We start from the raw sequence: 27,278 nt of genomic DNA on the forward strand, positions 1-27,278 counted from the left end.
AGTGAATATTCAGAGGAGAGCAATGTGCAGTAAAAGTTGGTAAAATGGCAAGGATTGTGACCAAAGAGTAAATAAGACTTTGGAGGAATCAACCTAAAAATCACAAAACACGAAATTATAGAATATATAGAAGCTTTTAATCAAAAGATCTGCCAAAGCCAAAATGTTTATCTCCATTTTAATAGAAAGCATTCTTAGGTTTTTGGAGCTTCAAGAAGGACCTCCATTTACTTTTGATAAAGAAACCAAGAATAAAGAAATAGAAAAATATAGATGCACATGGGATTGGATTTGAAGAGCAGTATGTGATTTAAAGCTTGCATTGATATTCCTATATCACCTCTCAGAAATGTTTTAAAATAGCTGCAGCTTTACTGGGTTTTTCATGGGTAGCCTTCATAGTCAATAACCAATTCTAAGAAAAGATTAATTTGTTTAAGGTGTTCCCAACAGGTAGTAAGTGCATGCTCATATGAATTCCAGGTCACATTTTTTCTTTTTGAACAAATTATCTCTCACAATCCTAATAGGGTGTCAAAGTTACACTGTCAAATTTTTGGAAGTAATTTGAAAATGTTGTTAATAGTGATGAAATAATTACTAGCATTTTATTTTCATATAATAGTGAATGTAGTGAATATTACAGAAATACCATCAGGGCAGTTAATACCTGGGCAATTCAATCAGTAGATACACAGCTGAAATAGTGGACTGGACTAAAAAAACAACAACAACCTGGATAGGAAGATCAGAAAAAGAATGACAATATACCATGCCCTAAATCCACACAGTAAAGTTTTCAGATTCTACTTACCAAGGAAAATAGGTGGGCATGGAATGCTGCAAGTGTACAAAAAGCAAAAAGGGCATTGGAAGAATATCTGAAGGACAATGAAGAAGATGCACTGAAGCTAGTATACCATGAAGGCTTACTGAGTCCTGGAAAGACCAAAATAGCCTATTACAGTGATGGCTAACCTTTTTGCCATGGCGTGCCAAAAGTGGGTGAAGCTCGGGGTTTGCGCGCGTGCGTGCCCACACCCATAATTCAATGCACCCTGCCCCCCCCGCACATATGTGTGTGACCCCCCCACTCCCCCGCTTTTGGCACAGTGGGCCTGGTAGGCCCGTTTTTCACCCTCCCCAGGCTCCAGAGGCTTTCTAGGAGCCTGGGGAGGGTGAAAACTGCCTCCCCCCCAAAGCCCTCAGGAGGCTAGAAACAGCCTGTTTCCTGACCTCCTTTGGGCCCGGAAGGGCCGAAAATCAGGTGGCCGGCATGCAGATGCGTGCTGGAGCTGAGCTAGGGCAACGCTCGCGTGCCCACAGATATGGCTCTGTGTGCCACCTGTGGCACACGTGCCATAGGTTCGCCATCACGGGCCTATAATATGGCCTTCAATAAAGACCAAATGAAGAATAGAAAAGAGATACAAGGCAGGGCAAAATATTACATGGCCAGTTCTTAAAAAATAGCAGGCAAAGCAGATAACAACAAGACCTGGCAATGGCTAAGAGCAGGAAAGTTGAAATAAGAGATAGACAGGCTAATTCTGGCTGCACAAGCCCAAGCTTTAAGAACAAATGCATACAAAGCCAGGATTGAGAAGGCAGCAAAGGACAGCAAATGCTGCTTCTGCGGAGAAACTGAAGAAACAATGGCCCACCTATTTAACCACTGCAAGAAAATTGCACAAATTGATTTAAAAAAAGGGCATGACAAACTAACAACAATGGTACATTGGAATATCTGCATGAAATACCATTTGTTTGCAAGAAAAATCGGTGAAAGCACAAAATAGACGAGGTAATAGAAAATGAAGACACTAAAGTACTCAGGGACTTTAGAATTTAGACAGACAAGTACCTGCCACATAACATCCTACAATAGATTTAACAACTGTTAAAAAAGACCAAAAAAAATTGGGTAATGGATGTGACTTTATCTGGAGAAGTTAAAGACTTGTAGAAAGTAACAAAATATAAAGATTTGCAAATAGAATGAATGTGGCAAAAGAAAGCAAAGACAGTATCAACAGTAATAGGCACCTTGGGTGCAATCCGAACATCTGGAGCACCATGTGAACACCACTGATATTGTCAAAATCACCACAAATCAATTGCAAAATGCAACTTTGCTTGAAACCACTTACATCCTGCGAGGATACCTGAAACACCATCAAACAACATCTGCCTATTCCAGGTCCTCAGGAAAGGATTCAATAGGTGGATTAAAATGCCAAATCCAATTTAAGCATCTGTCTGACTATATGACCAATAATAATAATAGATGCTTAACTCCAATCAAAATTTGTTAATGATGTTAATCTTCAATTAATTTCTATAAAGAAGTAAACACTAAATTTCAAAAAGTTATTACAATTATAGCATTTACTGTACAGTTACAGTGACAGCATTTAAGTTTATAGCTGAAATCACACAGCATGCTTTGCCTTAATTTTTTAACCATGATTTGTTGAATAAGCCACATTGGTTTTATTTACACATCTGACAAAATTGTAATAGTTTAGTACAGAGCATTAACTTAGTCATTTTTTTAATCTTAGGTAACATTACCAAAGAGACTTAAATCAAGTTTCATATTTTGAATTACATTAATAAGCATCCATTCTAGCAAGTTGCCCTATAAACCTTGAACAATGTGATCTGCAACTACAGCCTTCATATAACTGAATATTACACAAAAAACATGTTGTTTGAACAATCAAATTATTTCATAAAGCATTATATGGAAGGCCACTAAGTACATCATTAGTGGAATATTCAATTTCAGTCCTTTATAATATACTCTAGGAGGTGTGCATGAAGGCAAGTTTATTTTAGCTTGAGCTAAGAAAAAAAATACTTCATTCAAAACATTGTGTTCTTGTTCAGTAAAAAAAACTGTGTGAGTATTCCTTATTCCACTCTTACAAGTTGAAAGATTTAGACTGTTATGACCATTAGAAGCAATGTGAATCAGATATGAATGGATATTTCCTTGTTATACGTCTAACCTGGGTGTTGGCAACATGCAGCTGCTGAGCCGCATGTGGCTCTTTCATCCCCCTGCTGTGGCTCCCTGTCGGCTGGCTGGCCCCACCCCTCGCCCTCTCCTCCCAGTCACTCCTCACATGGCCTGAGAAGGTAAGGGCAATGGCGGGGAATGCCGTTTTTCCAGAGCGGGAGGGAAGCGCCCCTGTACTTGCCTCTCATCTCGCGGGCACTTCCTTCGGGGCTTCTTAGTGCTGAGTGCACCTCGGTCGTTCAGGGAGACGTGTGACTTTTTCTCCACCCCGAGGCACTGTCCCAGCCTGGCTGCCACCGATGCTCTACAACATAATGGGCTCCAGGAGAAGGATGGGATGCCGTCTCCTCATTGTGAAGCGCACTAAGTTTAAGTGTGCTGTGTAAGGCACTGCGAGAGCAGCAAGCAGGCCATGGAGGCAGCAAGAGAAGTGTCAGAGGAAATGCCCGTGAGATGAGAGGCAAGTACAGGGTGCTTCCCTCCCGCTCTGGAATATGGAGCAAATCTCCATCCCCGCCATCGCCCTTACCTTCTCAGGCCATGCGAGGAGTGACTGGGAGGGGAGGGTGAAGGGCGGGGCCAGCCAGCAGACACGGAGCCACAGCAGGGGGGATGAAAGAGTTTCATTTATCTGGGAACCTGAAATGACTCTTGATTTAAAATCATATGGTAAAAAGCACCCGAAGACAGAACATCAGCAAAAAAAGCAAAAAAAAGCAAAAAAAAAAAAAAAACAATCCTTGCTTGTTTTGGGAAATAGTTCAAGAGGGAACACACACATACATGAGAGAGAGGGGAGGGGCAGAGAGAGGGAGGGAAAGAGAGATGAGAGAGAGAAAAGGGGAAAAAGAGAGAGAGAAATATGAAAACGATGGAGAGAATGAGAGAGGAAAAAGAAACAAATGAAAGAAAGAGAAGGGGGAGAGAGAGAGGGACACAGAAATGAGAGAGCTGGAGGGAGAGAATGAGAGGGAAAAGAGGAAACGAGAGAGAGAGAAGGGGAGAGAAAGGAAAGAGAGAGGGGGAGGAAGCGGGAGGAAGGGGAAAAAGGGAAAAACAAGAGAGGGAGGGAGAGAGAGAAAGAGAGGCCCATTTCCCACAGAAAACGCCACAAAATCTGGGTAGGCGTGGCTGGGGGAGGGTCATATGATTGGATGGGAATGATGTTGAATTGGCCACGCCCACCCAGGTTTTGTGGGTGTGAAAACACCCAGTGTTTTCTTTTCTGTGGAAAACAGGTCCAAATGGCTCTGAGTGTTTAAGGTTGCAGACCCGTGGTCTAACCCATCCTGAGTGCTACTTTCAACCAAGTTGCAAAAAAAAAAAAAAAAAAAACATTACTGAGGAATCAAACAGCATACCTCTACTCCCACCCACTGGAAAATCTCTTTAGAGTGGAAATTGTCATTAAAAAAGAACCTGCCAACACCAAAGATCTTTTCAATAATCTCTTGAAGACAGTGCACAACACTGTTTCAACACATTTTTCCTGTAAAGTTTTCATTTTTTAAAAAAAATCTGTTTCTTTTCTTTTTCTTTTTGCAGGCATTGACATCTTGTTTCCTTAACAAGATCAAGCAACAGATGGGACATGTTTTTTTCCAGACTACCTGCCAGGGCCCAAGCCCAGGAAAAGCAATCCTGTTCTTTGATGTTTTTATTTGCCAATTGGGGAAAGTGCAATAAAAGGCCTACTGGTGCTTTTTATTTGCATAAAGAACACTTAAAATATGACAAAGGAACATCCATATCATGTATACACACATAGCAAAGCAGGCCAGTGCCAGCTTGGAGATCCTAAAAAATGCCTACATCGAGTACATATACCCAAAGCATAATGAACAAATGGGCACTGTATTAATAACCTTTACATTTATATAATCTCAGCAGAATCAGCTTGTATGCAAAGTACAGTTAATCATGCTCACACAAACATTGCGTTAGCTGACTGTACTATAAAGCACACCTTAATACATATGCATCATAACCATAAAGCCACATGATCTCTATTTGGCATGTATTAAAGTTAGTTTAAAAAGAGCATTAACTTTTCAAATAAGTCTAAGCTGTCTTCTTCTGTCTGACCATCAACTTTTGCTTCACTATTAACATTACAAGCTGATCAGCCCAGTATTTACTGTTACAATCCTGAAATAAAACTCTTGGGTTTATTTTTGTATCAACATTTGAAACAGCTATTTTGGAGTCAAACATTTTGCTCCTAGGATATTATCATCTTTTCTATTAAGTCTTACCGGATAAGGCAAAACTTATGATTTTATAAGCATCTATGAAATCTTTCATAGAACTTTCAAAGAAGGAAAAATAGTTCACAATAAAACAGTTTTATTAAGCAACTAGATGTATGTTCATAACATTTTACACAAAATATGTAATTTCAGAATTGATCACACAAGTAATTTGATCATAATAAAGATGTATAAATCTTTTTAAAAAATTGTTTAACGTATCTTGTTAATAAGATGTCGCTCACATCTACTATTTTTATTATGTAATTTTATTTATCCTGCTATCAGTAAAAATATTTGGTCAATCATGAAAAAAAGGATTCTTTGCTCAATAACTGTCAACCAACAAGAACAAAATTTTATCTTAGATCTTGGGATACAATCTAGTCTTTATAAGCAGCACTGCTAGTCACACTTTTTCTGAAGTTCACTAGATTACTATTGAAAGTTCTATGGATGAAGCAATCAAACTTCAGTTGAGAAACAGAACGGAAGCTGTCACAGGTAATTAACATGGCAATAGAAGTCCTGGCATATTCATGAAGTTTAAGTATGCTGGAAACTGCAGATGAAATATCTAAGCTACACTTCCTAACAATTGTACGCAAATAATGTTATAACAGGAGTTAAGAAGACAAACTGTGAACTGTAAATGCAAAACCTGAAGTGTTTAACCAGAAATTTAAAGCCAAGATTCTGCAAGAGTGAATGGGTTTTAGAATTAATTGAATAAACTCCAAAATTTAGATACAATATGGACATTGAAGACAAATTAAAAATAGACAACTTTCTAGAAGGATGTAGACCTCTTTGTGCAACAAGCAATAGCACTACTGATGCTATTTGCCTCCATTACTAATTTGCTTCTCTTTTTATGACTGAAATTTCTTTTTGAAAAATGTACAATGAAATTCTAAATATAATAAAGAAATCACCTAATAATTTAGTCACATGCCGAACTAACAGTATCTGAGTTTCCCAAATATATTGTTTTATGCTCATGATAATAGATAACTATCAAAAATACGCTTTGTGTATTTTCTGAGTTTTGTTAGTTCTTTAAGTCAATAGCTGTTTCATAATTTCATTTTTCTAGAGCTTGCAAAATTTGGAGTGCTAATAGAAACATTTAATTCAATACATTTAAGAATTAAGCTAAAAGATTCTGGATGAATCTGACTCAAGTCACGCCAATGGATTCAAAATAGTTTTTTGTTGTTGTTCAATCAGGTCCAATTCTCAGAGACTGCCTGGACTACTCCCTGCAGTTTTCTTGGCAAGATTTTTTTTAATAAATGGTTTGCCATTGCCTTCTTTCTAGGGCTGAAAAAAAGTGATTGGCCCAAGGTCACTCAGCTGGTTCTTACCTAAGGGTAGGACTAGAACTCACACTCTCTCGATTTCTAGCCTGATGCCTTAACAACTACACAAAACTGGCTCTCTAAAATGGGATACAAGTCTCCTAATTAAGATTCTACTGTGAGATATTGTTCAATGTTATGGGTGATCAGAAATTTAAAATAGCTTATGAGTTTTTGCAATAATGCAAGATTTTAGATTTATTAAGGTTGAATTTTTGCAAATCCCATCTGAAACTCTCCTGTGGCATTACTTGCCTTGGTTCTTGGGGGGGGGAGAAATTGTCCCCCTCAGAATGGGCTTGCAATTTGGGTGTCCTCCTAGACTCACAGCTAAGATTAGAGCAACATCTGTCAGCTGTGGCTAGGGTGACCTAGCCTTGCACAGGTTCGCCTGGTGCACCAATTGCGATCCTACTTGGATCAGGAGGCTCTCCTCCCAGTCACTCATGCCCTTGTCACCTCACAGTTAGATTATTGCAATGCGCTCTACATGGGGCTACCGTTGAAAAGTGTTCGGAGACTACAGTTGGTCCAGAACGTAGCCGCGCGAGCTGTCGTGGGTACACTTAAGTACACCCACATTACACCAATTCTCTGCGAGCTGCACTAGGTCCCTACTCGTCTCCGGTCACAATTCAAGGTGTTGGTTATTACCTTTAAAGCCCTACATGGCTCACGGCCAAGTTATCTTCGAGACCGCCTTCCACCGCATAGCTCCCAGCGACTGGTAAGATCCCATAGAGTTGGTCTTCTCCAGGTCCCGTCAGCTAAACAATGCCGGCTGGCGGGCCCGCGAGGGAGGGCCTTCTCTGTGGCTGCCCCAGCTCTCTGGAACCAGTTACCTCCTGAGATCCAGACCATCCCCATCCTATTGGCCTTCCGAAAAGCGGTGAAGACCTGGCTTTTCCGGCAGGCCTGGGGCCATTGATCTCGCTGTTGCGATCTGGCGAGATCCGGCCATGAATGGTGTGAATGGGTTTTAATTGTTTTTAATGTTTTAATTTTTAATGTTTTTATATATGTTTTTTAAATGCATTGTAAGCCGCCTTGAGTCTTCGGAGAAAGGCGGCATACAAGTTGAACAAATAAATAAATAAATAAATAAACTTGCTAATCCTTAAGTCAACTGATTCAAATTGATCAACTGTTCAGAGAAGGAAAACCCAATAAGTTACTAGGCTGCAACCTATAGGGGGCTTAAGAGAATATTATTTTTGACAGGAGGGACATTGTTATCGATCACTGCTTGAAAGTGAATAGCTATAGAAAAGAAACCTTTTGAAAATATGCTATAATAATAAACCATACTAAAACAAATAGACACTGTAGAAAGAGAGCTGAATGGCACTAGTCTATGGTATCCAAAAATCAGAAGAAATGAGTAGCTATTTTCGACTAAATTTTTTTTGCTAAAAAGCATGTGAACGAAGCTTACTGAATTAGAGGCAGTGGAATGGCTACATTTGCAGGGTCTATGAACCACAATATTTAACCTATGGTGGTTCCAATGCTTGGAATGGTGGGGCAGTTGAAGTTGCCTGATTTCTGTACTTTGAGAACGTAGCCACTCTTCTAATCTAATCTAATCAAGGGCAATAAATTCGTAAAAGCATGTACCTCTTAATAAAATGTCTTGGTCACAATAGGTGCTACCAAACAAATTTAAAACAAATAGAAGTGCTAGTAAAATGCATACAATTAATATGGATGCCAGTGGCAATTCAGCAATGTATAAAATGCCAATGTATTAAAATCAACAAAATTAGTTGTCTCATTACTGAAAAGCTTTGCAAACTTTACAAAAGATTTGAATGAGAAAATTATACATTATACATTTAGCTATGTTGTCACCTGAATGAATTTTGAATTTACTTTAGATGAAGAGGCAATACAGGTAATCCTCGACGTACAACCATTCGTTTAATGACAATTCAAAGTTACAACAGCATTGAAAAAGTGACTTATGACTTTCCTCACACTTACAACCAATGCAAACACTTGGCAACTGTCATGTATTTATGATGGTCGCAGTGTCCCAGGACTATATGATCACCTTTTGCGACATTCTGACAAGCAAAGTCAATTCACTTAACAACCTCAGAACTAATCCTTCCATCCCCACCACCATCCAGTTAGAACTGATGAATCTTTTTCTATGAGAAGTGAAACGTCTTCAAGAAAAAAAGAAAGTCCAGTTGCCTTTTGAAAAAGCACCTTTGAGACTTAAATTCATTACTACGTTAACAACTGCAGAGATTAATTTAACAACTGTAGCAAGAAAGGTTGTAAAATGGGGCAAAACTCACTTAACAATTGTCTTGCTTAGCAACAGAAACTTGGGGCTTAATTGTGATTGTAAGACAAGGACTACTTCTATGTACATTGTTGGGTAGAGTTTATTAATTCTATTAATTCCAGGACCCTTAAAAGAGCCAGATTTGAAATCTCTTTGTCATGTAGAGAAGCAGTTGCTTAAAGAACAAGGAAGCAACAGTATAAGCACCTATTAATACAATTTTATATATAGGATCTTTAAACTTGAGATGAAGTTGAATAGTCTGATGAAAGTTCATAAAACTAAAATTTTGTTTAAGAGGAATGGATACACATTTATACAAAGAACAGTAGAAAGTATGTCTCACTATACATTTTACTAAATATTTAAAAGAAACTAGAAAAAAAAAGCTTTCAGTAGTTTATAAAATTTAGAATTTTCACTGTAATTTTCATAGTGAATGAAGCAAGCTGTATTTATGCAGCAAGCCTTTCCAGAAACTGTTGTTTATGGTGCTACTGGTCTCAATAAATACATACTCCAGGAATTTGAAATATAGGGCAGTAGTCCCCTTTAGCGTCTATGTGTGACAGACAAGTACAAAACCCTATTCCTAGACTTCAACAATCTATTATCTCCATGCCTTTTCTTGCACAGGAGAAGTAGAAAAAAAACCAACCTTATCATTCCAAATAGTGTTTTTTTTTCTGACTTAATATTTTACAAATTACAAGCCATATAACTCATTATCACATTCCAATTCTGCAAATATGGTGCAACTAAGGGGCTAGAGAACATGTTAAATGGTAGAAAACCACATTAATAATCTCAACTCTACTATTTATTGTATAGAAAGATTTGAAAAGCATATCAAGTTACTTGTCCCAGGATTAAAAACTATTTTTCTACAATTAGTGTAGCCATTTTATATTTTCAATTTTTACTTGCAAACATCCTATGGGAAGCATAGACACAATCATTAAAACTTATACCCATTGATATCAATAACCCTTTCTAGTCTTTATGTTTAGTTTTATCCACTGTCTCCATATTTGAAAACAGACTTTTAACATAAAATTCTGTCCCAGGATACAATGGTTCAGCTCTTATCAACTGGTTATTTTGCTATAATTTCTTCAACAAATGATTTACACTGACTCACAATTTTACTCCTATGCATCTTCACTTGTTTCTAATGTATTAGCATTGTCAATAAAGGAATCACCAAGGGGCTACATTGCTTATTTTACTCCACATGGAACATAAGCTTCCACACACTGTCCTACCCTCAATGAGGGCAGGTCAATATATGGAAACCAATCCCAAATGCCCAGTATTTTTTTAAAGAACTTCATAGATCCTGCAAATTAGCAGCATGTATTCCTTTCTCTCAAGCAAACCTAGAAACTGCCAGAGTTGAGAAGGACTTGCCATTTATAATGCAGACCAAAGAATGTTTAGTTTGTAAACAGAGAAACATGGATTAAGTATCAAAGGCACAGATTGCATTCAATCTTTCTTTTAAATTCTTTGATTATATTAATACTTCATTGGAAGTATTTTTTTCTAGTTTGTAATTGGTAAAAAGATCAATGCTTCATCATTAATATTTTAATTAAATTAAAATTTTAACAATTTTTAACAAATTAACATTACAATAATTTTTGTAATTTAAGATGTTGCCACAGCAGAAGAGGTCATTAAAAGGTAATGTCTCTTAGTACCTTCATAGATCTATCCACATAATTTTCTCGGCAAGAATACAGAAGCAGTTACTGTTTCTTTAGTCCATCTCCAAATGAATTGCTTTTGTTTACCTTAAACTTCTACTAAAGAAACAACATAACTTATTAACTAAGTACTTAGATCATCTACATAAGCCAACAATTCCTTTATATCTCAAAAGTTTTTCCAAAGGAGAATATATTGTTAGTGTTTAATATATTTAAACTTATCTATTTAATCTTATCTATTAAGAAACATTAAATACTATCAGTGCTACCAACAAAGCCATATATTGACTCAGTTTTTGTTAAAACTCTATCATGTTTTACACTTGAAAGCCACACAAAAACTACTTCATTTACCATTAAACAACAACAAGAACATTTTACTTATGAAAACATTTTATATAACAAAATCCAGTGGTACATTTCTGATTCACATTTTAAGATACAAGGTTACAAGGCAACACCCACCCACCCCCCAACAATCCTAATTCATGTTTTTGGTTTACAATATGGAAAACAATTACTCTGCTTTAATATTCCAGAAAAGCTAACAACTAACAGTAAAAATAACCAACATGTTTTCCCACAATGTCTTATACTGTCTTCCAATACTGGAAGACTCAGATTACACACAGAGAAGTAAATGCAAAGGAACAACTTTTTTGTCTCCCCCATTCAAATGCATACCTGGCTTGCAGAGTGCTTTGTCACAGTAACTCCAGGACTAAATAGAACACAAGGACAGCCTTCTTAAGTATTTTCTTTTAAAAACATAACAAAAGGATACAGCCTTAAAGCGCCAGTTTGTGTTCCAATGGCAAGTATCTTCTGAACAGGATCAAAAGCCAAGGCTGAGGGCTGATAAGGGAAACCATGGCGTACAGTCTGTCAAGTCAAGGTAGTGAAGCAATGGTGATTCAGGCAACCAAAGAAAAATAAAAAGCCGATGTTTTAGGAAGAAATGACTTCATTTACTGTACAAAATATTTTTTTAAACTTGGGGGAAAATAGGTTAGAATGTATTTGAATCTTACTGAACATACAGAAAACAAAAAGAAGTCTTTGCTCAAATACCTATTTATCATTCACTTCTCAAATATCAAGTTTATTCTCTTCTCACTTTACTATTTTTAGAAACTCTTGCAAAAATTAAACAACTGTATTATAATCTGGGACAGACTGAGAAATTTGATGATGCAGTCATTCCTGTAAATTAAGTGTTCACTAATTATTAAGATAGCTCTTTGGAGAGCTATTTCTATTTCTCTGGAGGCCTTAAATGACACAAAAGGTTTTTTTTAAAAAAAAAAACACATAGGCACTTCTGCATTTAATGCATTACAATGGCCACCAATGCTCCTCCTTTTTATTTTTTTAACAACTAGAGGTGTACTTAACCTCATTTGTGTGGGGTAATGAGCAAACAGCACAGGCAAAGCCAGTGAAACCAAAATGTTTTTTTTTATCTTAAGGATCAATCCTAACCCATTGTTTAGATAAAGTATTCAATCCACAAGCAGATCTACAGCAGTTTAGGCCACAGGTGTCTAAAGGTGGAGAGGAACATCCACTTGGTTTTGTGTTTCAATTTGGCACAGCTGGTGAATTAATCTGCTGCATCACCCTTTTGGAATTTAGACTCCAACTGCATTTACTGCATCCCATCGGAAAAGAAATATCCCTTCCTATTAGTATTACTTCTTCCTCCAACCCCAAAATGAAGAATTATTCCTTCTATATTTAGAGAACATCATTTACTGAAGACTGTTAAAATCTCCGTGTTTGCTGGTAATGCAGAGCATTTAGTACTCTGTCCTCTGATCGCATCAGAGTGGCATTTTAATTGTCTTCAACAGCGAAGCACACATTTAGAGGCTTCCCTCCAAGCATCTCAGATATACATGTACATATCTGCAGCTTAAAATTCAAGTGATAAATAGCCATTCAGGGGAAGATGCTTGTCAATAAAAGCCGAGGGTCCCTCATAACGTCATCCTCGCGGCTGCTCTTCTTCCCCCACTCACAATTTTTTTTTTAAAAAAAAAACCAAACACACACATTAAATTGACAGCTTTAAAAGCATCGGAGTCCAGAGTCTGCAGAACCCATCATGGCTACATCATCCTCTGCTCCCCCCCCCACCCCACCATTTCTTCCCAACCGGCTGCAGCATTCACCTTGCAGAGCTGGAAGTGCTCGGACTGGAGGGTCTCCTGGATGTCGTTCTCCCGGGTTGCAGCCTGCTGCTGCTGCGAGGAGGAGGAAGCTGAAGAGGAGGACGACGAGCCCGCCAGGCCGTCCAACACCTTTCTGATGTTAAATTTCCTCATGGTCTCTCCGGCGGCGCACCCTTTTCTTCTTCCTCCCCCTCCTCCTCCTCCTCCTCCCCCTCTCCACCCCCCTCTTGCCGTGGCTCCTACTCCCGCCCGGCCACACACCTCATCCAGACGAGCGGAGAAAGGGAAGGAGCAGGCGGGCAGGGCGAGGGGTCCCGCTGCAAAGGGAGGGGGAAGCAAAGGGAAGGACGCCTCGAAGTCTCGGCTTTTTTCCCCTCCTGCTTTGCTTTCTTCATCCAACCATTATCATTCCCCCCTCCTCGGTCTGGGCACAGGGTGGGAAGGCAAGGCGCGAAGGGGTGGACGGGGGGGGGGGGGAAAGAGGTTGCTCGAGGCAGACGCGGACGAAGGGGGCAGAGCAGTCACCCTTATCAGCTGAGGGAGGGAGTGGACCTGACCAAGGAAGAGGAAAGCGCCGAACAGGAAGAGAAAAGGAAGGAGGGGAACGCACGAAGTAAATAAATCTAGCGGCGAGATTAACGTAGCGCGGCGGGGTTCTTCTTTCGGCGGCTCGCCACGCCAGGGCGCTTCCACGCCACACTCAAGCAAGCAGCTCGCCTCTGGCAGACGGCTCTGCCCCGACCCTCACCCACCCCGGGCGCCCTCTAGGCTCCGGGAAGGCCGCTTCGACCGCCTTTCGCAGGCTGCCCTTTGCCTGCGCTTCCTTTCCCGTCCAAACCCCTAAGCCCCGGCCCTCTTTTTTGCACCGATACTCCTCGCCCACCCCTCCCGCTTTTCGCTACTACTGCTGCGCGGCGAGGGGAGCCCGAGCCTGCCTCTACGCTCCCCCTCTTCCTTCTCCTCCTCCTCCTCCTCCTCGTGCGGCTGCGAGCCCAGAAGTGACAGCGACGACCGCCTCAACTTCCCACCCCCTTTTCACTTAAAGGGAGTAGAAGCGGCTGTCCATCATTTCGCCGGGTGCCCACCACAGTTTCTCTCTCTCTCTCTCTCTCCCTGGTGCAGCTGCAATTCCCCGCCGCCCGGTGGTTGCGTTGGCTGGTTGCTTGGCCGGCCGGCCGGCCTGCCTCGCCGGCAACGCTGCCCCTTAGCGAGACTCCTGCTCCGGGAGTGTCGCCAGCGGCGCTTCGTGGGGACTTTGCTGCCGCCGGCTGTCACACGCCCCCACAACCATCTTCCTGCAAAGGCTATGCCGGCAGCTGCTACTGCCGCTGCCGCCTCCTTCTCCTCCTCGCCTCACAACACAGAAAGGCGATCCCACCGTGAAGCGGTGGCGGCGGCGGCAACACCGTCTTCCTCCTTCCCCACCAACCCCTGTGGTAGATATCGCTGTTGTCTCCTTAAACTGCTGGTAGTGGCAAAGCAGAAGCGACCGAGGCGGAGCATGCGCGGTCCAAGGCCTTCCTGCAAACACCCGGATGTTGCTGTCTTTTCTTGTTATGGATGTGGGGGGTGGGGAGGGGGACGACGTCCTAACGGCCTTCCTAGAAGGCGGGGTGGGGGTGGGGGTGGGGGTTTGGGGCGCATTGGCCTCTTGGGCGCTCGGGCTGCGGGGTTGATTAAAGCCCTTTGAATGCAGCCGCATGCGCGCCGGGACAAAAGCGCGCCTTGGAAAGGCTGAGCTAGGCGCCTGGAGGTCGGCCTTCGGGTGGCTTCCTGGAGAGGCTTGCAAGGGGCTGCAGCCCAGCTCCCGCCTTGCCTCAAGGAAGCGCGGTGGGATATGCGTCAGAGGAAAGAAAGAAAGAAAGAAAGAAAGAAAGAAAGAAAGAAAGAAAGAAAGAAAGAAAGAAAGAAAGAAAGAAAGAAAGAAAGAAAGAAAGAAAGAAAGAAAGAAGGAAGGAAGGAAGGAAGGAAGGAAGGAAGGAAGGAAGGAAGGAAGGAAGGAAGGAAGGAAGAGAAGGAAGGAAGAAAAAGAAAGAAAGAAAGAAAGAAAGAAAAAGAAAGAAAGAAGAAAGAAAGAAAGAAAGAAAGAAAGAAAGAAAGAGGGAGGGAGGGAGGGAGGGAGGGAGGGAAGGGTCGTCGGAGGGCAATTCTTTCGTTAGGTTCCCGCCGACCCATGAGTCGGTCGTGCTGATTTCAAAGCATTCTGGTCCGCGTCCGCCCGACCCAGGATGCAGGCACATCACAGAGCCTGGTGATTGGGCTTGGAGGGGCATCCCTGCTGTTGTGCAAGGCGGCAATAGGGATGTCCCAGGTGAGGACGGAGCGCCAGTGCGCCCTCCGTTCAGGTAGAGGCAGTAAGAGGGAAATTCTGCTGCCGCCTTCAAAAGTTGAAGCGCTCCGCAGGTGACTTGGATGGCTGTTCCCCGTGGGGGACAAATGATTAAAAGAGACGTCGTGGTTAGCTTTTTGTTTGTTTACTTCTTTGAAGTCGTTGTCGTCGTCGTCTTCTGAAAGAAATGAGGCAGCTGTATTGTAGGAAGCGATGGAGGGATAAAGGATGGTGCTGATGCTGGTCAAAAGCTTTTTCATTGATGGAGCAGTAAAAACAGAGTAAGAGGCAGATTAGGACAAGCCAGTCTTGGACAGGAATGACCTCAGCTCAAAATGCCTATAACCACCGAGTTTATGCTTTCCAGAGGGACTTTAGATATTTTTAGATCTAAGAGGTTGGTTCCTGCTTTCCGTTAATTAAAAAAAAACTAAACAGGAGATAGGCATGATGGTTTTCTCTTCAGATTTTTGAGATGTATTTTAGAACTGCCTTCAAGTTTCTGGTGGAATTATTAAATCAGTTTAAGGCAGCATATATGGAAACAGTTGTATTTGAACATATTTTTTATCCCACCACATCTAAATGGTTTTTTAAATCAAAAGCAAATGTAAAGTGTAAAATAAAATAGGAAAAAATAAATTGCAATCATTAAAATTAATTCAGAAACTTATTTTAATTAAAAGAACAGTTGTATTAGTTACCTTAAGACTTTTAAAGACCACTCTTGTGTTTCAGACCCAGAAATTTAGCAGGTATTTTAAGTGATTATTAAGTCTTTAATCCTATGGAGACTTACTCCAAGGTAAGTGAATGTAGTGTATTTTGAGCATAATCATAGCAGATTTAAATTTTCCAAGCCCAGCTAAAGTAAATATCAATATACATTGTTAGCCTCTCTCTCTCTCTCTCTCTCTCTCTCTCTCTCTCTCAGTTTATTGTAGGTATCTGAGCTGTTCAGTCCTTTTTCTTTTCCCAAACTATAACTAAGTTAACTGTTAAACTGTTGTGTCTTATGAAACTGAATAAACCAGGCCTGTTTTACAACAAAATGGAATGGGATTAAAGGGAAAATATATAGTATTGTATCTTGACCTAAATCTGGTAGCAGCACCTAAATCAATGCTAGCTGAACTTGAAAAATAGTATTCAGAATTGAATCAAGAAAATACAGGACTGTAGACTGGATTGAGAACTTAAGTAAACATCTAGAAATAAGGCAAATTGATACCTGTATTACTGCCAAGAACAACTCATAGCCATGAGCATGTAATCACCAGGAATCAAAAGTCAGTTTGATGGAGTTAGATTTTTTCATCCTGATATTGAGGATAATTTTAGCTAAAATTTTAGGTGTCAGAAGCATTTTCCACTGGTCCGTTTAAAAACTGTGTACATTTTTAAAAGTCTGATATAGCAAAGAAAAAGACAAATTGTTCTCCTTGCTTACATTTTTGAGCTGGGAATACACATGTATACCAAAGTGACCCAATTGATTTTGGGCCTAAGGCAGGACTAGAATTCACAGTATCTCTGTTTCTAGCTTGGTGCCTTAATTACTATACTAGACTGGCTCCCAGAAATATTTTGCCCCTTCGTGTGTTGTACAGCATTAAGATTCTATTCCTACTCCTGTATGCTTAGTCTGCCATGAGAGAGATGAGTATTCAGTCTTTTGAACATCAAAGCAAAGTATGTTTGAAGTTAGATCCTATTTATGTTGATTGCTGCAAATCAGACTTAAAAAGCATTAGACTCTTTTGAAGATACTGAAATTTGGAAGATATATTTTAGAATTTTAAAAACTTAAGACTTTTATATCAAAATCCAGTTTTTGATATACAACTAAGACTGGGCATATATAAATCATCAGTCTGCTGAACCAGTATTCCATTCTTGAGACAATCATGCTTAAATCATAACATTAAATTAGAAAATAAAATAAATGAAAGTTATTTGTATTTTTTTCTAAATAATTGTGCCTAATTAGCCCACAACTTATAAAAAATGACAAACTTTTAACATTTAGTATTGAAAAAAACTACCTTATTCTGAAATTTTATTTTATTGGCATATTTATGTATTCGTTTTGCAGTTGTAGGATTGAAGAGGCAAAAGATTCAGATTCAAAAGGGGAAAAATATGTCAGAGGATGTTGGAATGCTCATAGATCATTTGTTGACAACTTTTTAAAGCAGCTACATCTTTGCTCTGAACCATGCAGCTGTGCTCTACAGCTGCAGCACAGTCTTGTGAAAAGATACTTTCTAGATGCCAACTGGACTTGTTTATATGCTCATGCTTGATCCAAACTATCTTTTCTCCTTTGAAGATGATATGCTATAAATTCTATATGATAATAACATTAAAGTGCTCAGTTTTGGCAAGGTAATGCCTATAATGCCTATTGTTTTGGGTTTATTATTATGCTGTAGATTTTATACATGATTATTTTTATGCTTTAAATGTACAGGATTTGGAGAACGTATTTTATCAAAATCTTAGAAATGTAAATAAATAAGCTAATAAATAGTGGTTGTCCCTACTCTTTACATAAGAGTATATAAACTACATTTTACAGTATGTAAACCTTGAGATCTGTTTATATTATTAAACATAAATGTGCTATGGATATTTGGTCAAACTTCAATTATTGGAGGATGGAACAACATATTTTTGTTGATTTCTACCCATGCCATCACCAGATTATTTTTAGAGTCAAGATTTATGTACCAAACTTATCCATAAGTGAAATATATTGTTATAGCAATAAATGAAAATAAATTTAATATGCTTCATGAAACCATTGCCATATGCTTGATTAAAAGATGTTACAACTAGGTTTTATATAATGTCTATAATCAATATGTCATGAAAATGTCAAAAGCAGTATGTTCATAACCACATTCTGAATATTATGTGCCTTGAAAAATCTAGAAGCCACTGCAATGAAAGTGGAGTATTATTACCTATATGAAGTATTAGAGTTTATGAGCTTACACAAGAATTGTGGGCCTATTGAGGATTATGTGGAAATGGGACAGCAAAGAAGTTAGTATTGCTATGACAAGACCATCACTGCCAGAGTAGAAACACTGAATGTTACTTCCTGGCACTGTGTAGAAGGCATGAATTTGAGTATGATGCACCTTAGTGTTGTCAAACAAACTGATAAAGAATACTGTCAGACACAGATATTTTTTTCTAAGGGGATTGCAGAGAATAGAGGAAAGCAGTGGTAATTTGATTAATCAAACAGTGTCTGCAACTACAGTTGTGACAACACAAGCCATTCTACTTGTCTTCAAAGATACAGAATCAGTGTAGAGTTGGATTGCTACATCTATTCTGATTACCAATTGTCACCCACAACAATTTAAGGGAAGCGAGCAGGAAATAATTTCACACTTGTGGAGGTTTTGATTTCTGAAATCAAGCCTACATTGGTCTTACATTTTGTTCATGTTCCCTTGTGTATTTTAAAAGGACAGTGTTTCATTAAATCCCACATAATTCAAACAAACCTTTCATTCTTGGCATATAGGAAAGTTCTTGGAGATCATTGTTTCACTTTCTTCACTATAAAAATGGACATTGATTTGAGAGACAGGGACAGATAGGCATGGAGAGAAGAAGGTGGCTGAGTGCCTGTTGCCAAAATGAACCTGAAGAATAATTGGTCTGAGCATTCTAAATCTATGTTAATTTTTTTCCTATTTCCTATTTTTTCCTATTTTCCTTTTTTCATTTGTATCACTCTGAACAGTTTAGCAATAGCCATGGTATGTCTTTTACCACCCACACCTGAACATACAGTTGTTTTATAGCAGCTGTGTTCAGAGAGCATGGGGCAGCTAATTCAGAACACAAGATTATGTTTCCTTTTTTTCTTTTCCCTAATTTATTTCTCATTTTATGTTTTTTCTTCTTCTTCAGAATTTTAGCTTGGTTTCCTTTTCACTGAATTCCCTGAGGTTTGTAATTCTAGCACTGTCTGAAGGACTAATTTATTTTTCTGCTTATCCAAATCTTCTTTTGACCATTGCAAGGACTTAATTAATTTCTTTCCTAGTCTAAAAATGCACAGTACTGTTTCTTTTTGTTTCATCGAGTTCTAGTTGCTGCTCTGTCTTCTACCACATATCAGTGTTGGCCAGCTTAGAATTAATGAGGACAACTTCTTCCAAAGAATATCTGCTTCTTTTCCTTTTAACCAGTAAAAGAAAATAGTTTTTCCTGTCTCCATCTAGATATAATTTCATATTTTGTTTAACATATACTACCACTTTATCCTCACCACAAATTTTCTATAAACTCACTCTTTAGAAATAAATAGCAATTGTCTTAACAGGTTATTCAAATTAATGTGTTCTGCATATTGATACCTAGGCATATGAAGTCTAATTGAACTCAAAGATGGGGTGTTTTTTTTTGAGTAAGTAGGAGTAATGCATATATGTAATAAAATGGTACCTGTTTGCTAGAATGAAAGGATACACATGTAAAATAATTGAATTACATTGAACTAAAATAAATTAAATCGTGTTTTAATAAATGTAACAAAGAGAAAAAAGACCTGGATTTATAAAGTGGCCATAAGTAGAAACTTTACATTCTATATTCCCTGAGTTTTTCTGGGCAACAAGATAAAAGTACTTTGCTTTTGCTGTTATCTTCTGTGGGATTTTTCAAAATTCTAATACTGTTTTAACTTTTTGTGATCAACCAGATTAGCTGATTTCAAAATTAGATGATTATTGGTTTTAGAGACGAATCAATCAATGCCAGAGTAATATCACACCCTTCCAATCTAGACCATGCCTAATTGAATTGTGGATAGAATTCCGGGAGTTGAAGTCTGCATATCTTCCAATAGCCAAGTTTGAGAGCACTGGCATAAACATAACTGGATGAGCAGATCTATCCTAAAGGTAGTCAATATATATAGAGAAGTGGAGAAGAAAACTTTTAATAAAACACTTGGTTTTTAATAATGAAGTCAAAGGTTCAATCACTAGCATTTCTAGTAAAAGCAATCTGAAATATTAAGAAATATTTTATATTGCAAATCCTTCAAACTAAATTATGACAGGATTCAGATATTAAAATACCAGTTGATTTGCTTGGTTTTGTCTTGGCATGTTGCACATATTGCTATGTGTGAAACAGCATTCAAAATAGTAATACTGCTCTGGAACTTCACTGAAATTTATAGCTGTGTCTGTTTCAATGGGAAAACTGCTGTTTGATAAAATTATTTTAAATTTTTAAGTGTATGTATGTATGTATGTATGTATGTATGTATGTGTAATGTGCAAACACAAATGTTTTTTAAAGATGAGGTTTATCCCAACAACATACAAAGCAGTAGTAAAAGAAGAAGCCAAATGGTATAGAATGATTATTTTCCCTGCTAAGCCCCTATTACACATTATAATACATCTGTAATTGTCAAAGGATTCCATATTGACAAGATTGATGTCAGAATATTTCATTACTACATTTAGAGTAAGAGCAAGTAAATAAACTTAAAAATATGCCAACCATATTATATTTTCAGTCACCCAGGATAAAAATCTCCTATTTTTGATTGTTGAAGTATACGCCTACTAGTTTTGCAAACACTTCAAGAATTCATAGATCCATGTACTGATCAGCTGCATTCAGAAAACCTTACTGCAGCTGGTTGTTTATTATCATGTCTCCCATTTCTTTCGAAGTGATATGGTCAGGATTCAGTATGTGGAGGATTCAGTATCTATTAAAGTAAATAGAAAAGCTTGGTTGAATAAGGGTTGAAGTGTGGACTTCAGAAACGGTGAAGGGGAAACAATAGTTATATACACAATTATGTGCATAAAAGAAGCTTTTGGATGTGGTAAGATGTAGCTCATGTATTTATCTTCTTAGTGTTGCTGATATACACCTGTGAAGGAGGTAATGGTTGCTATTTTATGTTTATATATTGTATTTGTTAATTGTTATATGATGAGATCTATTTGTTTGTTTATTTTTGTATTCCGTTTGCTGCTCAGAGTTACATTTAGTTGAATTGGGCAGCCAGATCTTAAAAACAAACAAGCAAAGCGTAGCCTATGTAATACAGGTCCTTGACTTAACAATCATCTGTCTAATGACTGTTTGAAATTACAATGGCACTGAAAAAAGTGACTTACAATTGTTTTTCACTCGACTGATACAGCATCCCTAGAGTCATGTGATCAGAATTTGGATGCTTTGGCAACTAGCATATATTTATCATGGTTGCAGTGAGTCCTGAGGTAATTGAAAACCTTTTCTGACTTTCTGACCAGCAAAGCCATGGGGAAGCCAAATTCACTTAACAACGATGTTACTAACTTAACAACCGCAGTGATTCACTACATAACTGGCAGGAAGGATCATAAAATGGAAAACTCAGCAATAAGCTGAATTGTATAAATATACAAAAGTATGAAGGCTATTGCTTAATGCATTGTAAGCCGCCCTGAGTCTCCGGAGAAGGGCGGCATATAAATCAAATTAAAAAACAACAACAACTCTCTTGCTTATCAGTGGAAATTTTGGGCTCAATTGTGGTCGTATGTGAAGGACTACTTGTACTATTGCTTCGGAATCAATTTCTTTATTCATTCAGTTTCTGTAGCTTCCCAATTCAACCAGGGGACTTTCCTTTTGAATAGTTCTGCTGTAAGGGATCTTATTTTTTCTTACAGGATTAGCGAGATTAGAAGAGTCTTTCCACTGTGAGCAAGAGGCCAGATCACATATTCTCCAGCCAAAGGAAGCAAACCGCAGAGGATGAAATTTTCTCAGAATTGCTATTGCATTCTTCAAGTTCAGGTATATTGATATGACACAAATAAGCAATACTAATCTTTCTCCAGATGTAGAATAGTCATACAAATTTACAATTTTCACACCAGTCTTTTAATTTACAAAAAAAGCTGGGAGAGGTCTTAGCTCCGAAACATGTTTTGAACATCGATACTCAAACAGCCTTATGGAGGAATAGATAGATCATATTTGAAAGATATTAGTCTTTCCCTTTTTATGATTAAGAATGCTAGGTATTAACTTTTTAATACTTTGGCTGATCTTCTCTGGTCATATTTGAGAGTGAGCGAGGGCTATGCTCTGCAAACTCCATAGGTCAACATTTACAACTAGCTTTTTGAATTCCTTGTTTGAATGCTTAAACTACCATCCACTTGAATACATTCCATTTTAAGAAAACATGTTATGTGACAAATGTTATTTTTATTGTATTTGAACTGGATATTTTATGAAATCAGACTAGAGTACATGTTGTCATCTGAAAATGTTTAGTTCTCCAGATGGACTTTAGGTTTCCATCTAACATAATCAGTGATCATGAATGATGGGAGATGTAATCAAGCAATATCTGCAGACAAATGGTTCCCCACACTCCTAAAGCCGAAATAGAGATACAGGTAGTCCTCAGTTTACCAGCAATTCCAGTTGAGCCTGGAATTTTGGTCATAAGTCATTGCAGTCATAAGTTGAGTCACTACATGACCAGACTCAATGTTCTGATTGTTTTTACAATTATTGTTAAGCAAATCAAGCGGTCGGAGGACTGAATCCAGCTTCTCCAATGTGTGTCTTTTGCTGGAAAATGGCAAGAAAGTCACAAAACACAATCACATGACTGCAGGATGCTGTAACTGGTCATAAATGTAAACCAGTTGCTAAGCACTTGAAATGCAATTACTTTTCTGTGGGGATAATATGGCAGTTGTAACTTCAAGGATGGGTTGTAAGTAACTTTCTCAAGTTCATCATAATTTTTACTGGTTGTTACATGATCAGTTGTAAGTCAAAGACTACCTTTAGATTTATTTTTTTTTATTTGAGTTGAAATTGTACATACTGGTACAAACAAGTCATAAATACATTACCTGAGAGATAAATACTATCCCAGAGTTTAATAAATCAATAAAGCTCAGTTCTATCACTTTAACTACACAATTAAAACTAAGATCTAGTTCAACAAACATTCTTCCTGCTCTTAAGTATGTTGACATATGCATTAGGTAGCAAGAATGTCTTCCTTATTTCATTTTCCTGCAAACTGAATGTAAGTTACCTATGATATTTTTGCTTTTTTATTCTCTTCTGTTCTACCAAAAGCTTTAAACATGATGACAATTTTTCAAATAGTCTATCTCTGATAACAAACATATCGATATAGCTTTGAGAATACCATACAAAATAATCACTAAAATGTTCTAATGCGGAGAACAAAACAGCAGCCGATTATATACAATCAGATGATTGTTTTAATTTAACAGTAAACCTGGTTTACATGGCAAAGAACCAGACAGCTGATCAAACAATAATACAACATGACCATAGTCAATAAACGTAATGTATTCACAACTAAGAAACTGTACTAGATCATGTCTACAAAATGGTGACTAATAATAAATAATCTATTCTGATTTATTCAGTCTTTCTTATTAATTCTTTCTGGTGATGACAACTACCCTACTGAGTGAATGAAGCAGTGCTTATCTCTCCAGCTGGTAGAAAATAGGAATGATGTCACTGTTTGTGTATGCTGGTGAGTACTGCAATATAAAACTTACTAAATAGAAATATCATTTGCAGAATGTCTGACATTTTAGATCTTATTACTATTACATTACGATTCTAGAAGACAGTTAACATTTACGCAGTGTTCTTGCTTGAGCTTCTATATAAATCTGTTGAAAGTAACATCAGTAAAAAAAAATAGGAAACCCAAAAGGAACATGATTTTAGTGCTAAATTATTTTTTCATGTAAGAGCAGGGATCATTTTGGTCAAACCCTTTATTTTTTTGTATCTGCTGCATATTCCTATCATCTTTAAAGATGTAAATTTCATATATGGTCTAGTTAACAACTCAAAACAACTTTTTAAAATGATTCTTTTCTTTTAAACAGGGTAGACAATCCTTCCGAAGGCATGCGGCTACCTCATTTTACTTGAGATTTGATTGGATGTATGCATCATTGAAAGAGTTTGGAAACTCTGCACAAATGTTCCTAGGAGATAATGATTTTATGATTGAGAATCTTGTGTTATAATAGGGTTTATAAATGAGGTGAAGAAAATTTCCTGGGGCTGTTGGATTTAACTTCATGTTTTTCCTAGTAGGTATTTATAATGGTGCAGGCCTGTACAGCTTCTAGAGGGACTAAATTAAAAATCATTGCCAACCAACCAACTGATCAGTTGTTTGGCTACAGGTAGTCCTCAATTTACAACAGTTCATTTAGTGACAATTCAAAGTTACAAAGTTACTGAAAAAGTGACTTATGATTGCTTAATGACTTATGATTGTTTTTCACACAATCATTGCAGCATCTGCATAGTCACATGATCAAAATTCAGACACTTGGCTTATGACAGTTGCAGTGTCCTGGGGTTATGTGATCCCTTTTTGTGACCTTCTGACAAAGTCAATGGAGAAACTAAATTTGCTTAACAACCATATAACTAATTTCACAACTGCAGTGAGTCACTTAACAACTGTGGCAAGAAAGGTCATAAAATGGGACAAAACTCACTTAACAAATGTCTCGCTTAGCAACAAAAATTTGGGCTCAATTGTGTCGTAAATTGAGGACTGCCTGTATTGGATATATGGAAGTATTATGGTTTGCAGTAGTGAGTCCTGGAGGTGCTCAGCAATGTGTCTTTTGGGGCAGCAGTAGAGGTCAATTTATTACTTTTAAAAAACGCCAGCTGGCTGCACAAAGCTGCTTAGTGGACCAGGGGTTGTGCAGGCCTGGTTCTATGTTGTGTAGCTAATGAAATGATAGCTCAAATGTCATATTTGCATCTCATTTGAAAAAGCTATGAAGAAAATATCTTTCAGAGGGGACATAAAAGAAGGTTGATTCAAGATATAGGATTAGAAACAATACTATACAGCTCACAGGTTACATTCATTAACTTTAATATATTAACAAAACATTTGTCGTCTAAATGATTGGTATCTGAGAGTACTTCAAAAGTAAAGTATAAATTGGCAATGGATAGAAAATTCAAGCAAAAACAACAATAACACTAATACTTTGTACAAGTAGCAATTAATTTACTAGGCAGAGAAATTATGCTGTTTTTTAAAAATCAGATTTCATTCAATTTGATAAAACAAATTGCATCAACATTTCTTTAAACATGACATTATTGTATTTATTTAGTTAAGAGATTACTAAGGGATGCCTTGGAAAGTCCTGTCTTTCATCATACAATAATCTTTTCATATCTATCTCTCTAACTGTCTGTCAATCTTTATCTGTCTGCCTGCCTGCCTGCCTACCTACCTACCTATCTAACTACCTACCTATCTAAAGGTGGTGAACATAACTAATATTCCTGCCTCCTATGTTTTGCAAAACAACCACCCTGTGAGGTGGTTTCGGCTGAGAATGATTGTCCCATCCAGCTGTCTTTTATGCCTAAGGCAGGCCTGCAATTCATAGTCTCCAGCTTTCTAGGCCAGACTTTATCTCTACACCAAACTGGCTCTCATATCTCTCAAGCTAGAACATAGTTTCCCAAATGGAGGTGTACATCCATTGGGGAATAAACAGACCAAATTCAGAGAAGGTGTGAAGAACCTTACACATTGTTGCAATAAATCCGCCTTTCTCAAAAATTTCATTGTATTGTTTTAATTATTCATTTGTGTTCATTTTGTTGTTTGGATTTGAACAGGAGATTTGCACATCAAGGTTATACTAAAGAGAAGTATGATGGCAAAACATTTACAAAACACTTCAAGAATTGTTCCTTTGGTTTCAAAGTGAAAAGTACAGTATATTTTGGAGCACATACAGTACGTTATAATGTTATAATTCTTTAAGCCAAATGTCTGTTTTTCAAGAATTGCACTGTAACTGTGGAGAACAGCCACCTGATCCTGGGAAAAGAAGCTGCTGTTGTAAGGAGTTGCCAGTAATGCTACATGAGGATTCAACATACTTTACAGAAGTCAAAGTAGTTTTTTTCAAACAAAATATTTAAAATGAAGTGGAATTGGTCCACTTAAACATATTTTGTGAAGACTTACTATGTTAAAGCATGTATATTTAAAGCAAATTTAATGTGCATATTTCAGTTGAAAAATGTAAAAGCAGTACCACTTGAATGAAACTGATGCAACTTTATGTTTGACAGTGTACAATTTTTGAATAGAAAATAGAAGCTTCTATTTGTTCTGCTCATTTGCTAACTCTAAAACCTTTTATTACTCATAATGCAATTTTTTCCCAAGTTCATAATTTTTCCCTTCTACATTATTGTTGCATGATTTTTGATCGCTCTCTATTTCTGCTGATCAGGATATATCCTAAAGTATAGTGCCACATGGAAATACCTAGTTGGAAGCAAAGAAGATAACCTTAATACTTTAATTTCTGTATCTTTTACTGATTTAGATAGCTGTTTTATAATAATGCCTGTTAAGATAACAATGTTCTCTATAAAGTATTAAAAGTACTTACAGGTTGTTCCTGACTAATGGCCAGTTATTTAAAGTTATGACGGCCTTGGAAAGGATGCTTTATGGTCCATAAACATTTCTGGTCATCGTAAAATCAGATAATTAAACATGGTTAAATGAAGTTTGTCCATGGCTGCCACAACATTGCATTCATAGTTAATATCTAGTGAACCTAGACTTTCTAGTGTGAAATGTAAAACTTCTCTTATTATTCATTTTGCAGCTATTGTTTTTATCATCCTATCCTCCCTTAAATTTTCTGTGTTCAAACTTTCTGAACAACTTTGCAAAAAGATCTGTTATATTTTTAATTTCACATTAGCTGAGATGGATGCCAAAAAGCTCAACCACCCACCTTTGGTCAACAAATATTACTGCAAACAAGCATGAATTGGAAGTGCAGAACAAACGAAGAAATGTTTTTGACAGGCTTCCCTGGTAGTGTAGGAGGATATTCTGCAAGTCTAAAAATACCTTCAGCAGTTTTCATAGACAATTTGAAATATCTCCCTCACTACAGAAGATGGTCCCAGAGCCCACATGCTAGATCTGACAGATGGCTTATAAGAATCTTTTCTTGTACTTCAGTTGCAGAAAAGGGGAAAAATCAA

General features: G+C 37.8%; 1 protein-coding gene and 1 long non-coding RNA gene across 5 annotated transcripts in view; one reads left to right on the plus strand and one right to left on the minus strand.

Annotated features, from left to right (window-relative positions):
- Window positions 1-12,970, minus strand: part of STXBP5 (syntaxin binding protein 5) — a 112,394-nt gene extending 99,424 nt beyond the window's left edge. For all 3 annotated transcript variants that reach the window (XM_070932659.1, XM_070932658.1, XM_070932660.1), the window contains exons 1-2: window positions 12,818-12,970; window positions 11,428-11,525 (exon numbers count right to left, since the gene is read on the minus strand). In XM_070932659.1, the coding sequence (XP_070788760.1) occupies window positions 11,428-11,525; window positions 12,818-12,970 (251 nt within the window). The remainder of the gene's footprint in view (window positions 1-11,427; window positions 11,526-12,817) is intronic.
- An 8,896-nt stretch (window positions 12,971-21,866) lies between these two features.
- LOC139322782 (uncharacterized) lies at window positions 21,867-26,615 on the plus strand. 2 transcript variants are annotated; one of them, XR_011600874.1, is made up of 4 exons: window positions 21,867-21,989; window positions 23,621-23,733; window positions 24,098-24,307; window positions 25,881-26,615. It is a non-coding gene; the product is annotated as an uncharacterized lncRNA (long non-coding RNA). The 2 variants fall into 2 exon arrangements; XR_011600873.1 differs by lacking the exon at window positions 25,881-26,615 and having other exon boundaries at window positions 24,098-24,368.
- The last annotated feature ends 663 nt before the right edge of the window (window positions 26,616-27,278 follow it).

Source organism: Pituophis catenifer, unplaced genomic scaffold (assembly GCF_029215685.1).
Source record: "Pituophis catenifer annectens isolate HBS135680 unplaced genomic scaffold, rPitCat1.0.hap2 SCAF_1, whole genome shotgun sequence".
NCBI lineage: Eukaryota > Metazoa > Chordata > Lepidosauria > Squamata > Colubridae > Pituophis > Pituophis catenifer.